This window comes from Pagrus major, chromosome 5, assembly GCF_040436345.1.
Source record: "Pagrus major chromosome 5, Pma_NU_1.0".
Taxonomy (NCBI): domain Eukaryota; kingdom Metazoa; phylum Chordata; class Actinopteri; order Spariformes; family Sparidae; genus Pagrus; species Pagrus major.
Window position 1 is genome coordinate 36,410,941 of NC_133219.1, and position 19,462 is coordinate 36,430,402.

At 40.3% G+C, this 19,462-nt stretch overlaps 3 protein-coding genes across 4 annotated transcripts; 1 reads left to right on the plus strand and 2 right to left on the minus strand.

Annotated features, from left to right (window-relative positions):
- Positions 1-1,797: 1,797 nt before the first annotated feature.
- On the minus strand, positions 1,798-3,500 carry c5h2orf68 (chromosome 5 C2orf68 homolog). The gene is made up of 4 exons (XM_073466180.1): positions 3,307-3,500; positions 2,348-2,463; positions 2,115-2,260; positions 1,798-2,020 (listed from the first exon to the last, which is right to left on the minus strand). The coding sequence occupies exons 1-4, from the start codon at positions 3,414-3,416 to the stop codon at positions 1,898-1,900; spliced, it is 495 nt and encodes a 164-aa protein (XP_073322281.1). The 5' UTR covers positions 3,417-3,500; the 3' UTR covers positions 1,798-1,897.
- A 269-nt stretch (positions 3,501-3,769) lies between these two features.
- On the plus strand, positions 3,770-8,719 carry usp39 (ubiquitin specific peptidase 39). Of its 2 annotated transcripts, none has more exons than XM_073466177.1 (13): positions 3,770-3,948; positions 4,256-4,334; positions 4,443-4,537; positions 4,630-4,766; positions 5,140-5,292; positions 5,387-5,612; positions 5,724-5,798; positions 6,030-6,097; positions 6,568-6,756; positions 6,945-7,087; positions 7,277-7,412; positions 7,533-7,619; positions 8,438-8,719. In XM_073466177.1, the coding sequence occupies exons 1-13, from the start codon at positions 3,885-3,887 to the stop codon at positions 8,486-8,488; spliced, it is 1,503 nt and encodes a 500-aa protein (XP_073322278.1). In that variant the 5' UTR covers positions 3,770-3,884; the 3' UTR covers positions 8,489-8,719. The 2 variants fall into 2 exon arrangements, with proteins under 2 accessions (XP_073322278.1, XP_073322279.1); XM_073466178.1 differs by having other exon boundaries at positions 3,798-3,948; positions 4,443-4,541; positions 4,634-4,766; positions 8,438-8,580.
- Positions 8,720-8,727: 8 nt separating this feature from the next.
- sftpbb (surfactant protein Bb) lies at positions 8,728-12,116 on the minus strand. Its single transcript, XM_073466179.1, has 11 exons — positions 11,979-12,116; positions 11,713-11,765; positions 11,500-11,574; positions 11,222-11,347; positions 11,000-11,131; positions 10,833-10,919; positions 10,559-10,742; positions 10,322-10,464; positions 10,120-10,200; positions 9,398-9,508; positions 8,728-9,248 (listed from the first exon to the last, which is right to left on the minus strand). Exons 1-11 carry the CDS (start codon positions 12,028-12,030, stop codon positions 9,210-9,212), a joined length of 1,083 nt encoding a protein of 360 aa, XP_073322280.1. The 5' UTR covers positions 12,031-12,116; the 3' UTR covers positions 8,728-9,209.
- Between the last annotated feature and the right edge of the window lie 7,346 nt (positions 12,117-19,462).

Genomic DNA, 19,462 nt, shown 5'->3' on the forward strand with positions numbered 1-19,462 from the left:
CAGAGGGTCGCTCCTCGTGGATGAGGCTTTGCATAACACTTGGCGTGGCATGTAGTCAGAGGATGAAGTTTGCATACTTTCATGCATTAATGAAAACAATGAATTAATCTCCTACTATGGAGTGAATCAACGGCCTGTCTGTCCCAAATGTGAAGGCAGCGTTGTTTTTTTCCACAGTCAGAGGATAGTCAGGGGACAATGTGTCTGCTTTTTTTCTTTTTTGTGTCTTATTTGTATCCTGACTGCATCCCTGGCTGGTTCAGACTTGCTGGGCTTGTCCCAGGTAGAAAAACAACAGTAGCAACAGTAACACAAACAAACTAATCCCCATAGACTGGAGGGTGTGAAAAGAAATGAAACAATGTCTAATACTAAAACAGGCCGTGTAAAACCAGGGGCAGCTCCTCACACGAGAATGTTGCGCTGGCTTTTTAGTCATTAAATACTATTTTGCAATGTCATACAACAGAAAGTTCATATATGTTGCACTGCGTAAGGTTTTAAAGGCACCTATTTGAATGGTAGCATTTGCTGAGCTCTGACTCGGGCTGCTGTGTGAGTCCACCTTGTCTTGAGACACAATAGACCTCTTATCTTGTGTATAAAGTAGAGTCCAAGAAGTGCTCGCTGTGAGATAAGCACCAGTGACCCTGCTGCTAAAAGGTTTAGCTCTCCACGTTCTACCTTCTGGATGAAAAGTAGTTCAAGTCAAAAAAAATATTGCCCTAGAGCTCCTCGAGCGCAGAAGAAAATATGACATTTTAAAATGACTGACAAGAAGGTGGTTGGTGTAAATGAATGACCACCGTTTGGCAACTTGTCTTTAAAATCGAAACACACTGTTACACATCAATGGACAAAAGTCCCAGTTGACGAAAGTTGAGACTCATAAAAGAGACAAGCCTGCAAAGCTGAAAAGATGCGTCATACTGCCACCTGCTGATGGACATGAAACACTTCAATCCTTCATCTCAAAATGAGTTTTCTGTATTCCACCGCATCTCAACACTAAATACATTCCCACTAATGTATAATTCAGGATAGAAGTGATCAAAGTCATTAAAAGTGCTGATATATCAAGACACTTGCAGAAAACATTCACATTTTATGGCTGTTCGATTCCGTACATGCACATCAAGACACATTTGGACAGTAATAAATGGCTTTTATGTATATGCCTTTTTATATGTAAAGAGTTGTTTCCTCGAAAAATATTACAGTATCAAAAATAAAAGCATCTCAACAACCAAAAATAAATAAGAATATTGAAAACGACAAAACACAGTTGCCACACAAACACATCATCATGGCTACATCCACTTAACTCCAAAAGAAAGGAAACTAAATTCTCATATTTCTAAAACATGAGTTCGCTGATAGATTGATGTTCTGTTCACAGCATTATACAAAAAAAAAAAGTATACATCTTGTTTATAAAAACTAGATCTTTGTAAACAAAAAATACAAGACATAGTCAACTGAGGAGGAAGGTTGTCAGTGCTCTTCGTCAGAGAGCACCTTCTCCTTTCTGGATTTAACTGTTAGAGAGCAAAAACATAATGTCATAGGTCCATTCAACTTGAAGTAATGAATAAGAGTATGAGGTAACAGTCCAAGGTGAGTAAAATGTAGTAAACATGATCCTGACAGTTAACGCCCAACCATACTGTCTACGATAAGTGCTGTTTCTTCTCCTTGAAAAACAGAAGACGGCTTTGATTGTGGCTCATCAAGTCTCCGCTGACAGTCACTGTACATGTTCCCAGAGTCGGCACTGTGTCCTCAACACTGTCAACAGTGTTAATGCTTTGGAGGAGCGCTGAACTGCAAATGAAGTATTGCTCATCGTTGCCTGTAGTCCCTCTGTAATCTTAAGTCTGCTGTTCGAGAATACCACTCAGCGTTTGTCTCGTCGTTTGTCCATTTCTTTTCGAATTCGAGCCACTAGAGCTGCCCTCATGGCTGAATCCAGGATGTTCTTCTCTGCAACACGTTCCACCACCTTCTCGGGCTTATCCTCCTGAAGAAACAGAAAGAACACGAGGGAATTAAGAGCAAAGCAAAGTAAAATAGATCAAGATCAAGAGAAAATAGGCAAAGAGATGCGCATTGACCTTGTGCACAAGGAAAGAGGTAATGGTGCCAGAGTCCGCCTGATAGTCGAGCCAGAAGAGTTCAGTCCCATGGGTCTCTGTCTCTGTGCTTGACCCGCTCTCGTTCCACTCTTCGGCCTCGGCACCGGCTCCTGGCTCAGATCCATCTGGAAAATAAGCAGACACATGCATAACATCTCCTAACCGGATTAAGTGGATTTACTGTGGGCAAAACAACAGAGATCATCACTTACGTCTGCGTCGAGGATGGTACACCTGGATATCAGGTCGACGGGGTCGTCTAGGGGTTGTGGTGTGCCTCCGCCGCTGAAGCTCTTTGGCTTGCTTCACCTCCTTATCATAGTCATCTCTAGAAGAGACAAGAAATATTTTGTTATTGCTCGGAAATGTATCACTTATATGTGTTTTAAAATCATGCAGTGCAGCATACGTCTGACCTTCTGACCTAGTTATTTAAACAGCAGCAGTAAGGTAATCTTGTTCATGATTTGCAGCTGTTTACACAAGGATGATAAGTTGCGATCATGATCCTGTTCCTCTAAAACAAACAACCAATAAAAATGCTCTACAAGATTTTAAGGTTTAGCCTGAGCTTGTCAAGCTTTTTCTGTGTATTGACTTCAGTGAAATGCATTTCAGAAACAAATGTGTATTGGCCTTCTTACACCGATTATTGTCTTTATGTAGTAATACTGTGTACACGGTTCAATCACCAACCAGCAGAGATAACACACATGGTGTTTAGCACCAGAGTGTGAAGTAAAACTGCTTCATACTTTTTATTCCACTATTAACACATCTCATGTAGCTCGGGCCTGTATGGAAAAAACATGTCGAGCTAAAGCAACATCTGATAACAGTATGTTATACTGATTAACACCCTGACAATAACGAAACAAACCTGTAACTTTGATTTTTTTTTGTTTTGTTTTGTCTCCAGTTACCTAAATCAAGGATAGCTTTGGCCAAAAGGCCTGTGCGACCTTTTTTTTATAGTCTCACTTAAAGTCTATAAGAGGGTGTATTAGTCATCCCATGTCCTGCCAATAAAGCCCATCTCCACCATCAGATCAATTTCTTTAAAAGTAAGTCGTTGCAGGTAGCTCTAGATATTGTGGCTAGTTGCTATGACTAAGCTAGCTAGCTAGCATGCTAGGTACTAGCCTGAGCTAGCGGTAGTTGAGGAAATCACCTAGCAATCTGGTTCCTCCGGATATGGTGCAGGAAGCCGTGGCTCATATCCAAACGGCCCGCTCGCTTGTATTTCAGATCATGCGCTTCATCGTCTCTTAAAATATCCATTTCAACAGACAGGTCCGGTACGGTGACGGTATTTGCGACGCTAATGTTTGCAACAAGTCTCGGTCATATCCACAGATAGCTGACAAAAAGCTAACGTTACATGCTAGCTAACGATAAGTTGTTGGCCGACTGTAACGATCCCGGAGTTTACAAATTCATAATAACTCAAAAATAACACTTATATTTGCGAGAGAAAAAACTACAAACACCCCAAAACAGAAAATGCCCATGAAATTAAATTGTAAAATCATGCTGTCATAAAAATAAAGACCGTATCACATCGGGTTTCGCGTGAGTTAGCTTGAAACTCCGGGTTAGGCTTTGGTCGGCCATTCGGTTGCTCCGACGTACAACCACCGCGAGTTTCGACAGACGCGCACGGTGCTCGACCCATTCACAAAAATAATTCAGTCTAATAAAGTTGCACCGTCTTTTTTGTTTTGGCATTCAGCTCGCAGGCTACCTGCCATGAAGGTTTCTCTGAAGCGAGAACGGGAGATTGAGGTGGACGACGATGACGACGAAGACAGGGGTGAGTTTATTTACTTGGAAACGTCCCCGCTACGTCCGATTAGCCGGTAGCTAACGTAGCTAGAAGCCAGAAGAAAGTGCGTTGGATTGTCATCACGGGTCTGTCCGGTTACACACGGGCGGGTCATCAAGTTCTTCTGCCTTATAGTTTTGAATGCACCGCCCCTCGAATTTAATGCGTTTACGAAATCCATCATCACCTCACAGCCTGTACGCTAGGTTAGCTAGCATGTTTAGCTAACTTACATTCAACTGATTGTACTAAATGTGGCTCGACTCTGTTCGTTTTGTTCGCCTTCATGTTGCAGTGGCAGCCAAAAAGGGCCGAGGACGTGTCGCAGAAGACCGGAGAAGCCGTCACTGCCCGTACCTCGACACTATAAACAGGCAAGATAAAGTTACATGTTTATTAGCCAGTGTCGATGCTAAATGCTAGTTAGCCCTGTCCTCTGTGGCTCTGCAGGTGATTCTCAGTTGTGTCTGTTTATCCACCAGGAGTGTGCTGGACTTTGACTTTGAGAAACTCTGCTCCATCTCTCTCTCCCACATCAACGTCTACGCCTGCCTTATATGTGGGAAGTACTTTCAAGGTAGGTGAATTGTCTGACACTCAACCAGAAATAGATCATCTTGTTGTGCTTGGACTGATTTTTTTTACTCATGCATGCTTGCTTGCTTGCAGGCAGAGGTCTGAAGTCCCATGCCTACACTCACAGTGTGCAGTTCACCCATCATGTGTTCCTCAATCTGCACACTCTCAAGTTTTACTGTCTGCCGGACAACTACGAGATCATCGACTCTTCGCTAGAAGACATCACGGTGAGTGAAATCATGGTGTCACGGGCTTATAATAGGTTAGTGTTATTATACTTCATAGCAAACACTGAATATTGTTGTGGGTCGAGCTGAGGGGTGAATAATCAATATAATATTGGATCTGTGTTATAAAACTATGCATTTTTGTTATCATTAAATCAAGATACAACTTAAATGTCGTCTGATCCTTGTTTTATACGTTGTATCGCAGTCAAGTCATACAATATCCTGGCAGCATAAGTTGTATATAGTTTTAAAGAACCAAGCATCAAACTGGAAGTATCACATTATTAATCTTGAGGTGCCGAGTCAAAAACACTGTACAGTACAAACTGCTCTTGTGTTAATAATCTGTTGACACTTTCTCTCTCTACAGTACGTGTTGAAGCCAACGTTCACCAAGCAGCACATCGGAGGTCTAGACAAGCAGGGCAAACTGTACCGAGCCTACGATGGTACGACCTACCTGCCGGGCATTGTCGGGCTCAACAACATCAAAGCCAACGACTACGCCAATGTGGTGTTACAGGTATGATTTACTGACAACATGGACCTTATTTGGACTTGGTAATAAACCTTTTAAAAACAATCCCAACCATCTGATATGCGCCTGTTCTTCCCAGGCCTTTTCCAATGTACCACCTTTGCGAAACTACTTCCTGGAGGAAGAAAACTACAAGGGAATCCGCAGGCCACCGGGGGACATCATGGTCCTCCTGGTTCAGAGGTTTGGTGAGCTGATGCGCAAACTTTGGAATCCGAGAAACTTCAAGGCCCACGTGTCTCCCCACGAGATGCTGCAGGCGGTGGTGCTGTGCAGCAAGAAGAACTTCCAAATTACCAAGCAAGGTAATGCTGCAGTTGTCAGAAACTGTAATACTACGTACCGCATAGTTCAAGTAGGCTTTTGAACATATGAGATTCGGCTGTGGTGCTGATCAATCGTTTTCTTTGCTGCAGGGGATGCTGTGGACTTCATGACGTGGTTCTTGAATGCTCTGCATGGTGCTCTTGGAGGCACAAAGAAAAAACCATGTGAGTAGGAGGAGATTCATCAGGGTTTGATCCTTAATGCTTAATATGTAGGTCTTTGATGTGATATTCAGATTTGCCACATTAATGGTAAAGCCAAAGAAAAAACTTGGACACAGTTTTATTTCAAATGTTAAATCAGTTTCTACTTTTTTCTTTCTCTCAGGTTGAATTTACTTTGAGATTCAAAATCTGAATTGTCCTCTGTTCTCGTTTGTCTTTGTGTCCTCACAGCAATCATTACAAAAGCATTTCAAGGCTCCATGCGGATCTTCTCCAAGAAACTTCCACACCCTGACTTGGTGAGTTTATTGCTTGTGATATGAAATCATAAGTTGACATCTTAGAATGAGGTTTACTAATATAATAGCTCTGGTCTATTCATAAATAATTTCTGAACCTAAGTGTTTTGTGTTGTGATAAGTTAAAGAACTGTTATTTTCTTGTCAAAGTGAAGGTTATGGCTGAGCTGATTTTTGGCACATATTATAATATACGTGACTTCAGACTCTCTCTGATTAAGCTTCATTTTGAGGTGTTTAGCGTTTAGTTTCTCTAAGACTGTGTTAAATACCTGGAACTAAACTTTAAGCAAAGAAAAAGCTTCACCAGGAGGAAAAGAAATAGACTAAAATGAATGCAAGGTTCTGTAGGCAGAGAGAATATTCTATATTTTCACTTGCCCTCAAATCTTTAAATCTAAATTAAGTGTTTAAGTGTTGAATCCCTGTTAAAACACCCGTTTAACAAGTGTTTCATGTTTAATTTCCAGCTACCAGAGGAGAAGGAGGCATTGCTTGTTACAGAGGAGTACCAGGAGCAGATGTCCGAGTCCACCTTCCTGTTTCTCACCCTTGACCTCCCAACAGCTCCACTGTACAAGGACGAGAAGGAGCAGCTCATCATCCCGCAGGTCCCTCTCTTCAACATCCTGGGCAAGTTCAATGGCAGCACAGAGAAGGTACAGATTAATCCACATCTTCTTGTCTTAGATATGACATGACTGCGACATCAAAGAATACATGGGAACATGACTCGTTGAAATGTTGCAATGCAGAGATCTTGAGAGAAAATTAGAAGATTGTGTTGTAACTGCGTCAGTGTTTTGCAGATAATATGTATGACCTTTCCCGTCTCATTTACATTCAGGAATACAAAACCTACAAAGAGAATTTTCTCAAAAGGTTCCAGCTGACCAAACTGCCTCCGTACCTCGTCTTTTGTATCAAAAGATTCACCAAGAACAACTTCTTTGTGGAAAAGAACCCCACAATTGTCAACTTCCCTATCACGTAAGTGCTGTTCATATACCGCAGGGCGCAATATGTAGCCTGGATCAAAGTGCCGGACAGAACCATGCAGTACATGTTGAAAATAGTAACGAGTGGTTATTGTTTATTTTAACTCTCATGAGAAGTGATGTCAAGGATGTGTGTATTTCCTCCTCAGTATGAATACGCACTTGTTCATGTTGTCAACAGGAATGTAGACCTCCGCGAGTACTTGACAGAAGAAGCTCAAGTGACAGAGAAGAATACAACTTATGACCTCGTCGCCAACGTAGTGCATGATGGGAAACCCACTGAAGGAGCGTACAGGATACATGTTCTGCATCATGTAGGTTGCAGCCAGATATTTCTCACTTCTGGTGTCATCATTACAAACATCCATAACTTGTGTTTTGACCAAGCCAGTGTTTTTTTTATTGAAAGTCATAATCTCTTTGTGATTAATCAGGGAACTGGGAAGTGGTATGAGATGCAGGACCTGCAGGTGACTGACATTCTCCCCCAGATGATCACACTGTCAGAGGCCTACATCCAGGTACGTCCTCCCACTCATTCTGTCCATGTTGGAAGACATAAATACTGCAGAGCCCTGGCTCCAGACTTCTCCTGTGCAACATGAAGTGACATAAAAAATTCAGCACATTTTCAATTGAATTTTTAAAGGCAAAGCCACATTATACCAGACTTCTGACATATAACATCAGGAGATTATGAGATCATCGTGTATTAAAGGCTAATGGAAAATAGTAGTAATAGTAATTTTTTCTTACTATTGAATAAATAACAGGGTCAGGCCTCCTTGAAGAGCTGCTTCAGTGGAGACTGTTAGTGATAACAGAGGCTTTGTCCTCTGAAACATAGTGGAGGACTGTTGTAATTTCTTGGTTAAAATGTTATGTTAATGATATGATTTTTATATTTAATGATACACATTATAAGAACATTATAAGTATTAGGACACTGACAGCAGCTCTCACTGATGTGGTTTTAAATCATTGTGAAGTAGAGCTGCAACTATCTATACTATTGTTTTCATCGTTAATTAATCCAACGATTATTTTCACGATTAATCACTTAATCTATTAGATGTCTTTATTCAATGTGATGTCTTTAAATTGTCCAACTAACAGTCTGAAACCCAAACTCTACATTTACTATCATAAATGAAAAAGAAAGGCAGATAATCCTTAAATTTAAAAAGCTGGAACCAGCAAATATTTGACATTTTTGCTTGAAAACTGACTGAAGTTAATGATGAATTTCCTATTTTAGTAAAAAATGGTCTTCGAACATAAGAGTCCAAAACTTGCATAGAGCTCGTTTTGCTAACAAATGTTTTACTCTTTCTCTTAGATCTGGAAGAGACAAGAGAGTGATGACACAAACAACCACACAGGGGTGTGATTGAGGCGTGGTTTTCCCTCCGTGTAAATGGCCAGAAGTGTCGTCATCATTTTGTAAATGAACTGGGTATTTAAGTGATTCAAGGTAACAACAGAATATAGAAAGAGATCGACAAGAGAGCATCAGGACTTTTTTCTTTAAAGCCGCAAAAAAGTGTAAATGTCACAATGTTTTTTTTCACTGTTTTATGTTTTTACTATGTGGAAGTTTCTAAATAAACAAGCTCCAGGACACGTGTCTCTGTTTGTATGTTGACTTTTAATGACAAACCTTTGAATTGAATGTACTTTGTCATGTGTATGTGATTATCATAGAACAGCAACAAGATAACAGTACGTACAAGCAGCTCCGAAGCTTTGTTCAGCAGTTGTCCAAATAGTCTTTAATTCATACTTATAGCTCATCCTTTTCAATGATGGACAACGTTTCCACATTCGTTATAACATAAATAAAGCAGTGTGCCGACTATCATTGTTCACAAAACTGTTAACCACTACAGATGTTTCAGACTGAATCCCAGCCTCAGTCGTGTGACCCTTCATGCAAACCGGAGTTTTTAAACAATCACTATTTATGGCTGACTGATTGTGAAATGCAAAAAAAAAAAGTTGATAAGAGCATTACATTTATAAAATCTTTAAGAGTTATCAGTGCAATAAAACGTTTGTATTTAAAAAGAAAGTAGTTCATTGAGCGTCTATTTTCAGGGCTGCAGGTGGCTTCACTTCTTCCACATGTATTTCTTACAGAACGTCTGGTTCTGCAAATAAAAACAGAAAAAGGACGTGAAACAGGAATTTAAACAATTTTTAAAAAATCACATTCGTACAAGCTGGAAACAATGGACTCATGGTGATAGTTGTGAAAGGCTTATAATTATCAGCTGTAATGACAATAACTTGAACTTACTCCACACTCCTGAGCAGTCTGAATGTTTTTGCACCAGTAGCTCGGTCCCCAAGTGCAAGGATTCCTTCCAAGCGGCTCCAACTTCTTTGGGGCGGCGCACAGCTCAGCTCTCTGCAGGACAGATGGGATGCTGTGAAAATCAACTAGGTCACAGAATGATGTGTGTTCAAGTGGCTGCACTGTGTTCGTGATCAGAGCTGGGAGGACTTGGGGCTCATCATACTTTTAAATCATGGAGATCAACCAAGGTTTGTACAAAAGAAGTGTGGTGCTGCTGCTGCTGCAGCTCCGGCAAGCGTGTCTCCTGTTGATTTATACAGTTTCCCTGCAGAAAAATCCTCTCGTGGGTCTGTTACATTCAATGAAGGTTGCTGGTTTTAGTAATACTTTGATATTAGGGAGCACATTAACCATTAACTAGTTGCTTATTAGTATGCATATTACAAGCATGTTGGCTCTTTATTACTTTGGCTCATTATAAAGGACTTATTAATGCCTTATTCTGCAGGACCATATTTTAAAACTTCTCTGCCATTATCCCATTAAGAGTTTTCCCTCAAAAACCTAATTACTTATGTACAGGACAACTAATATGCATGCTAATGAGCAACTAGTTAAATGTTAGTATGTGTATCCTAAAGTAAAGTGATTCCTCTTCACCTCCTGATGAGATACGTCACTGTACATTGTGCATGTGAGGGTTTAAAAGAGCGTTTTCTTACTTCACAAGCATGTGGACCGTCCACCTGGTTTCCCAAAACCTTCAGCAGACGGGAGCCATAGACTTTGGTGAAAGCCTCACACTGAAAAGAGCGTGAGAGTTACTTATCTTACATCTTTTGTATTTTCAAAATGTAGTGATTTGTGAAAGATTGTGCCAGCTGGGAGCACTGAGGGGTATTTAGTGTTGGCTGAGGGTCAGACCTTGGGGATGGCATTGGGGTGATGGACACACACAGACTGGAGGAAAGAGGAGGTCTGAGGTTCGGTGGAGTTGGGACCCAGGTGAAGTCGGCTCAGCACAGCCAGCGTGCGGCACGACTCGCAGTCCGAGGGGAGGGACACCTCTGAGGAATCATCAGAGCGTTAACTCAGTGGTGGAGGTGTGAGGTTCAGGTCAGAACAATAAACAAATGTATTTATTACACAGATGCAACTGACCTGTAACTGTTTGCTCCTCGATCAAACAGAGGTGCAAGAGAGTACAGATAGTGTGAGGTGCAGCAGACGATAAGAGGAATTCGACTATCTGCTCGCCGTATTTGGAGACGAAGTCATCACATCGCTCTTTGTAGCTCTCTGGTACGAGACTGCAGACTTCTTCCATGAGCTTCATCAAAGCATCCTGCAAGGACAGAAAAAGAGAAGATAGTGACGTCGACATGATGTGATGTATGGTGAGGGACATGTGCCTGACAAGCAAAGAGAGAGTCACCTCAGTCATATTTGTGGGCAACAGGGTCTCCAGTTTCTTCATGATAAACAAACACAGGGCGCAGACTGGGCCGGACACCTTCACCTCCTGCAGAGAGGATTAGCTGATTAACAGGAGGAAAATAAAAGTTTCATTTCAACATTCACTTCTGCTTTTCTCATGCTCACATGGGTGCCGGCGGCTGTTCCAAGTTCAGATGTGGATATGTCTTTATTGGCAGAATCCTGGGGAAGTTTCTGCAGTTCGTCCTTCTTGTTGGAAGCACAAAGTCCAAACTCCATGCAGGTCTCTCCTGGCTTCTGCATTTACACATATTATCTCGCATTAAAAGGTGAACATTGAAGACCAAAGTGTTCTTACATAGAAGCCTGAATAGAGGCTGAACTCACCAGGTGACCGGGGCTTTGCTGCAGGAGTTTTGGCAAATGCATCTTCACCTGTGAGTCGCACTCTGAGACGCTCTGGTCCTTTGGGAGACGCTGGCACAGAGCGTGCAAGGTTTCATAGACAGTCTCCTGCAAAAAAGTACAGTAGTTAGTGCGTCGTCTGTGCAACTTTGAGACATTACGGGGAACCGATCTGTTGGGTGTGGCAACCAGATTCGACAAACTCAGCGCGTGTGGTCAGTAGAAAGGGGAAGTAAAAGTAAAGTGAAAATATTCCCCACCTTCGTATCTCTGCCGGAGATCATGTTGGTGGACAGCTGGACGATCTGGTTGCACTCTGAACACATGTCCACAGTCTGATGAGGAGAAGACACAGTGAGATAACAGGCCTGAAGAAGTGAATCCAGTGTGTATTAGAAGATGTGAATGAGACTTTAGCACATTTCTGATTCAGCTCAGTGTGTATATTAGAGCAGCAGGTCTATGTGGCTTACCAGAGATTTGTGTCTGAAGACTGACAAAGGGTCTATGATGAACCTGGAGTCACCTTAAATACCCGCAGACAGACAGAGAAATGATTCAGACAGGGATCAGGAGACAAATAGACTGTAAGAGGACATTTAAAAAGCTGTAATAATGTGTAATATGACTCCATTGCATGAATTGTAAATTGCCATAAATCGCACGACAACAACATTAGAGAATAGATAATTAATGGCGGCTGATCAGGTGACAGTGATGCAGTGATTGTTCCTCTTACCGGGCCACACAGACACCGCGACGACCACCAGGAGAAGAGCGGCTGCTGACATGATGCGAAGGAGCACAAAACAATATGCAGAGCTGATGATCTGATCTATAATAACATCAGTGATGTCTGTAGGGTCGCACCGGAAATGCAGTTTGATCGTTGCAGCCAATCAGAACAGCGGATGTGATGCGCAGGCGCTGTGGAACAAAAATAAATAAATAAAGGAAATAAATTTTTTTAAAAGAATAAGAAAATGATATCGCCAATGTTAAAACACTTGATTTTGTTTTAAAAATGATTTTCTTGTTCTATTTTCTATTTTTAAAATTATAATCTTGTGTTGTTTTGCTTAATCTATCGTAATGTTTTTGCTTTTTTTCTTCCTTTTTTAGACTCTTGTTTCTGTGTTAGTGTTACGTACTTTATGTTCACTTTGTAAATGTTTTAACTGTAATCAATTATTGTCTTAAAGTTTGTGAATTTAATTTTCGTACAATAAAAAAGTTTTTAAAAAAAATAAAAAAATCATCGCTGTAAACCTCTAACGTCTCTTAGTAAATTTCCACTGCAGTGTTAAATAAATAGACGTAAATAAAAGTGGATAAACTGACCTCCAGTCTGCGATCATATAATGCGATATGGTGATATGATGATTGAGAAAAGGGACCCTTGAACGCATCGGAGTTCCCAAGTTTCCTGAGTGTCAGTGAAGGTGTTACGTCGTTACCTATGAGACGGTGATTTGCGTACGATAGCACGCCTGTGATTGGCGGAGAGTTAGAGAGGTTGGTTGTTATTCTTCCGGCTTTAAGATGAGCTGAAGCTAACAGCTAATATGTGTTGTAACGAGATACAGACCGGTTTGTTTTAAATTTTAAACCTTTCTTTAAAAAAGTAAGAATAAAGACATAACGTGAGTCTACAGAGCGCTCGTTTATATGTGGGCTGCGTTTATTTAGATCAAATATCCTACAGATATTAAGCCTTCCTTGTGTGTTTGACTCCCTGTTTGCCCATACCTGACGTTTGAATGTTGAAACCACAGGCTGTGTATCAGGAGTGTGCCCAAGTGACAGCACACGTACAGCAGCTGATGAAAGCTACTAAAGGGACCAGTAGAGGGCAGCAGAGAAGAGGAAGCAAAACAGTGCTTTGAGTTGGCCTCTCTACAGTTTCTTGTAAATGCTTTTGGTTCAAGTACTCTGAAGGTTTTTTGTCACATAGCCTTCTCAGATGCAATGTGGCATGCTCACTGAGGCTGAAAAACAAGAATTAATAAAATAAATCAGCAGATGTGTGACTCAAGTCCATTAGTCCAACTCACTTTTCCCTCCCCAAGAAACTTTAGTGTTGCCTGCAGTATCCAGTCCGCAGTATCATGCCTACTCTAACCATCAAGTAACTTTCGGTTGAGAAGAGGAAAAACCAGCTCGAGTCAAGTTGGGGCCCTTCAGCAGCTTGTTTTACGTAACTTACATGCACTAAAACGCACATGCGGCCGGCCCCGCAGCAGATGCATGAGATGTGAGCCTTTATTCTCTAATCAGGATGCCATTACTCCACTATATCTGTAGCAAAAAGTTGTTTGCTGCCATATTAATCAAAATCTCATATATAGGACCTTTCACTTCTTCTCAATCAGAAAAATATTCCCTTCCCACCACTTTTAAAGAGTAAAATACTGACAGCCAGACTACGGAAACACTAAACTGGAAACATGAAATGAATACACACTAGTCATTCAAGTCACCAAGTCTCAAGTCTTTAACTTCCAAGTCCAAGTTGAGTCTCAATTAATTTTATTCTCTGTCAAGTCAAGTTGCAAGTCATCAATTACGACCTGCCAAGGGACTGCAGATGTAAATGAGCTCTAAGCTAACTCTGGTACAATGCATTAAATGGCAGCATTTATGTTTAATAGTGTACATGGTCCCTCTACAAATAAAATAAATTAAATTAAAACAGTGACAATTCAAGTTAAAGTCCCGATTATTCAAATCCACATATCTGTATTTAATGCATAAAAAGATAAAGAATTATAAACACATGATAAAATGTACATGTCACAATAAAAGTGTGTTGACAACATACAAGTGATGATATGCAATGTTTCAGGGCAATGCAAAAGTTTCACTGAGGAAACTGAGTAAAACAAGGGAGAGTCAGAGTTCACCTTCCTGATTTACTGACGAAAATGATTTCATTTTAAAATAGAGCATTTCAAGGAGAAGCTGCTGATGGCCCATGTTATGATGTTTTTCAGAGTAGAGGGCCTTCAGGACCCCACAGAGACTAAAGATGTCTATGTGTGGACCAGGTCAGATTCTCAGGGATGTGGACTTCCTGGTAGCAGAAGGTGCTTTCTCTTTACACAAGTGTTTTCGTCAATTCACAGGGGTCAGTAGTTTGTTTGCTGCTTCCTCCAAGCCCAGAACCAGCCTCTTTGTTATGGTGATGTTCAGTATCAGTGAGAGGTTGTTGGCCTTGCACCATTGTGACATAGTTGATGTCTTTCAGGCAGGCCTCTACAGGGACTAGAGCAGGGTGCTGACCTGCAATGATCAACCAATATCATGTCTCTAATAGTTTGGTATCAATCTTGCTTTCTGTATTGATTTGTCTTCGGTTTTTGTGATGTTGTATCTGTGGAGCATTCTGTATTTTTTAAGCTACAGTGTTGTACTGCATATCCCATGTGTACTTGCTAGTGGACTCTAGTTGATGTTATTATAATCCTTGAGATTTCCTTTTATCAAACATTTGCCTTTATTATTAAACTTGATAGCCCTGCATCACGCTCAGTTTTACACCACCCATAAATGCTTAACCATTATTTAAGCTCACCTGACCTAGGATCTGCATCAAAGTGCACTCATTGTTATCAGCCATCTACATCTCCCCACCTGATAACCTACTTGGCGGATGTAAAAATAGTCCATCACTTCCCAGTAAGGCAATTATCTATTCAGTTGTGTTGCTATCACTTACCGTAATATTGTCGAAACTACCGATGTGATACCGAGAACCTTCATTATATGCACCGTACTACAGAATGTCTTTGTTATTAAATTAATTAAATCAGGTAATGAAACCGCAGGCACGCAAATAACACAATGTACCTGAGAAGCCGTACTGAAGCCTCTGTGAGCAGTTTATCTACGTTGCTTGCCAAGTTATGACTAATGTGTACTTCATTGTTATGAGGAACTTCAGCATGTTATCGCAGCTGTAGCCACTTAAACAAAAACAAAACCACAAGCATAAATGTCACATTTAAGTTTGGTTGTGCAATTTCTGCACGCTCCTTAGGAGGATTATAAAGCACTGTCCCATTCCCTTTGTGAAAGATGACGCAAAATTATGCATTTTTGTCCAAAGCAAATTTTTTTGCAAAATATTTCTTTTTATAATCAATAGTCTCATCATCAGACAACATCAATTAATTAACCATAGTCACAGACATTTATTTCCTATTGCTTTTGTGCCTTTGCTCAAGGAAAACAGCAGCTCTGAGTTTTCACATAAAGTTACAAAAAACATTTTTAACTAATGTACGACTGATGAATGAATGAATAAACTCTAAAGACATTATCAAGTCACTTTCAGTTCAAGTGCTTAGTTACATTAATTAGTCCAGTGCAAATAAAAGCATTGCACACCTGTGCATTTGAAGCAGACCAGTACCGCTGTCAAAGAAATAAGACTTAAAACAAAGATTATTTTAAAAATAATTAACATTAATCAATATGATCGTCATCAACTATCTACCCTGTTTTTTTGTGTTAGTGAAACACCAAACCTCTCTGGTATAACAGGCAGGGACATACCCAAAAATACTGAGGTCATGTGTCCTGTGCTGCTGGGGGAAGTATGAAAAGTAGTTTAGGCAATTTCTCACTTAAACATTTTAGGAAACATATTTATTAAGAATACAATATTCAGAGGACATGACCACGGTGTCGTCAGTGTTAGCTGTACATATATCATGTTGTGCTGGGCGTGTGCCTACAACAATACCCCCTTTCAAATCCTATAATTACAAGTAACTAATGCTACAGTGGCATGTTGTTTCATACACACACACGTGTTTAACACACGCCTTGAACTTACTGACCTTTAAAACGTGTGTGTAACGTGTTGTATGACAGTACAGTGTACATTACCTGGAACATAAACAAAGCTGTATCGTGTAACAGCATGAACCAATTCTTCAGAATTCAACATGCAGAACAAGTTTTTTAAAAATATCTTCTTTCCATTGTTTTCTGCATCCTTCTGGAGCCATTTCTCCTGACTCACTAACTCACTAATGGGTGCAATTAGTCAGGTTTAATCTCTAGTTGGATTAACAGGTCAAGGACTACAGACAATGCACTTACAGGTAACAAGCTTCACACTGCAAAAAGTCTATGACACAATCCAAAGAATGTCCTTCTTGTAAAAGGAAACCTGCAGTGGAGATGACCCAGATACCTGGTACCACACTGTCTGAGATTTGCAAACCCAGCTGAACCAGAATGTATGAATTCCAGAGCCCCTTAAAACTTTTAGCAAGGCGTCCTCGCTCAAGAGTGATTAAGGAGACTTCTGAGAGCAACTCTGAGCAAGGAAGTGACAGACAGCTTTATCTGAACGTAGAGGCCGTGTTGACGTCATTGTTACTGTAGGTGTGACACATTCTTTTAAAAAGCTGTGATTGGTTGATCAAAAAAAGAGAAATAAAAATACAATCTGAGAAGAAAATGGGCAGAAATCGATTAGCCTAACCATAGAACTTAGTCTATATTCAGACATGGTGTAATGAATACTGTTTTAGTAAATGAATTTCTCTGCACTCTTAAGAAGCCAACATGTTTTTGGCCTACTTGTGTTGTTGCCTGCAGTTTTACATTTTTAAAATATACATATTTATTTCTGCAGTTTGCAAATATCTCAGTGCTGTTATCACTTGATTTTCTGCTGTTATATCGATGTGTTGGGTCAGAGATGTGATGTGAGCGCAACTCTTATGAGATCAACAACAAACATCATCCCTGCACAAACATCATAATTCAAATAATTTTCTTGTTACTGAGACCAACACTTGTACATGGAGACTTTATAAATACGGGCCCTGAAATACAGTTTGAAAAACATATCAAAACAAACAAACAAATAAAAACAAAATGTGGGTCCACGCTCTCTTTGTAACACTAGCATTGTCTCGGCCAGTGAGTCATTGCAGATGAAGGCAGATACGGCCAAAAAATGAGGAAACAACACACTTTCAACTACAAACCAGCAGATTTTCCGATTCCATCTTCAGTGTACCAGAAAGAAGCATGCAGTAATGAGAGAGGTGAGACCAAAGTAAACACCCACACACCTGTGATGTTAGGAGGCTAATTATGCAACGTAACACAGGCCTTCATGGCTGAAACACTTCAACACATGAGGCCCAAATCTTTTTTAGCATCTGTTTTATGTACATCCAATGAAAGTGCAAACATGAAACCCTCTGACTTCTTGTCCACATGTAGCCACAATAAAAACAATTTGGTTTTTTTAAAAGGTGTTTGTTTACTTGCACGTATGCTTTGCGGGACTTGCCGGTCTAAGTTGATTGTTCAGCCTCATTCCTGGGTTGTCAAATCCAGACGCTGTGAGCTGATGGCTCAACAACTCAAACTCGCGGTAATTAGACTCAACAATTAATTATGCTTCTCCAGAATTGCAGGTGCTCAGAAACACACCACCCACAGCAAAATGCTGAGAAAGTACAGACACAGGGCAGGCAGGGCTCAACAATAAGGTTTGCGGGCTTGCTTGGGGAAAATAAAATGCCATGTGCAATCTTAAACTTACTTCCCCAATCGAGCAGGTGGTAAAAACAATTAAAGTCATTGTTTTTTCAAGACCTGATGGAGGATGTAAGTTAGAAGTGAGCCATCTTGTTTCCTTGTCATCAGAGTGCCGCTCGGGAAAGTGGTTAAAGAACATTTCAGTTATCTTGAGGTTTAGTTGGCTGGTGTTAGAGAATGTAGGGGAACTCCGACAGTATTGCGCAGTTTGCCACATGTCTGAGAACTAGTAAGATTAAACATGACAATTAACTTTAGCTGATTACCGTTCATAAATAAAACAATTTGTAAAGAGGCCAGTAAAACACTGACTTTGGGCAACTAGATTTCTCACCTACTTGCACAACTTTAAACATTGTGGTTGAACTCTGGGAAGGTCTCTGCAGATACAGACACCATCACCCACTAGTAGTAGCTTGAGTTTCATTTTTTGCATTCCCGCACGATACAATTAATGCGCCTTATTTTCCTTGTCTGACTAGCCACATGACAGTTTGGTTTGCAGGTGAACGTCCCCATGGCAACCCAAAACGTGTTTATATCCGAGGAGGTGTTTTCTACTTCTTGGTACGTTGCTTCTACCTTCTAGCATCGTGTTTCATTTGTCTGCTAATCCATTTCCTCTAATATTGTGAGAGAAAAACCCCTTCAAAATGTTCAAACAATATACATTTGTTCTCAGAAAGACGGTGCAGAGTTGTGGTCATTGTCACTTTCCATCATATGATACCATGACTTTGAATGAATTAAGTGCAACAAGTGTTGGTGATCCACAGAGTCACATTTCCTGTTTGGCACCTTTGCTTTCCTCGTTCATTCCTCACGTTCATTCCATTCCTTTCAATCACATAAAAACATTTGCTGGAAGCCCCAATGAGCTGTCAACAGGAGACACCCAGACTATTTATTCCCGGCTGTAACTTCCTTGTGCAGGCAAGCTGATTTCTCGAAAATCCCATTAGCTTCCACAAGATGGTCGCTAAACAATCTAAGTTCACACAGTATCAATTAGACGAGAAAATATAATTTAAGCCACATGTAAAGATCAGAAAATAAGTGAAATGACTACACATGAAGATGTAAATATCAGTATGGAAAGAACAGCAAAATTGTCACAGACACACGCTGACAAAGACTAAATACAACAAAAATGACGTACAGAAAGAGAGATAATTGCAGTTTAACGTCCTTGTTATTTTAAGTTTGTCTGTCACAGGGGACACGTTTATTTCGATCAGCCAGTTTTATCATGAGCAATTCTCAGTGGTTGAAATGTATGATTGAGAAAACTACACAAATTAATTTTGATTGAAACATATATATCATTTGTTCTCTAGAAAATTGTTTCTAAGAAGGGGAGAAATAATTCATTCTTAAATTTAAGCACAGAATATATTTGTATTTTACCGAAACTGAACTTTTACATTTCAATCCACGTCCTCCACACTCCGGTGGATTGAAATGTTGTTTGAATTGCAATGCTTCATGGATCAGTAAAGGCTGATAGTGGGTGTGGACCTTAATAAAACTTAATATAGACTTCCATTTGTATTATTCCATTGAGCAATGTTGAGGAGTCTTGTTGTAGGAGTGTCAGCATTAAAATGAAAACACAAACACTGAACGCAGCCTATCTGCTGCATTAATCGGTGC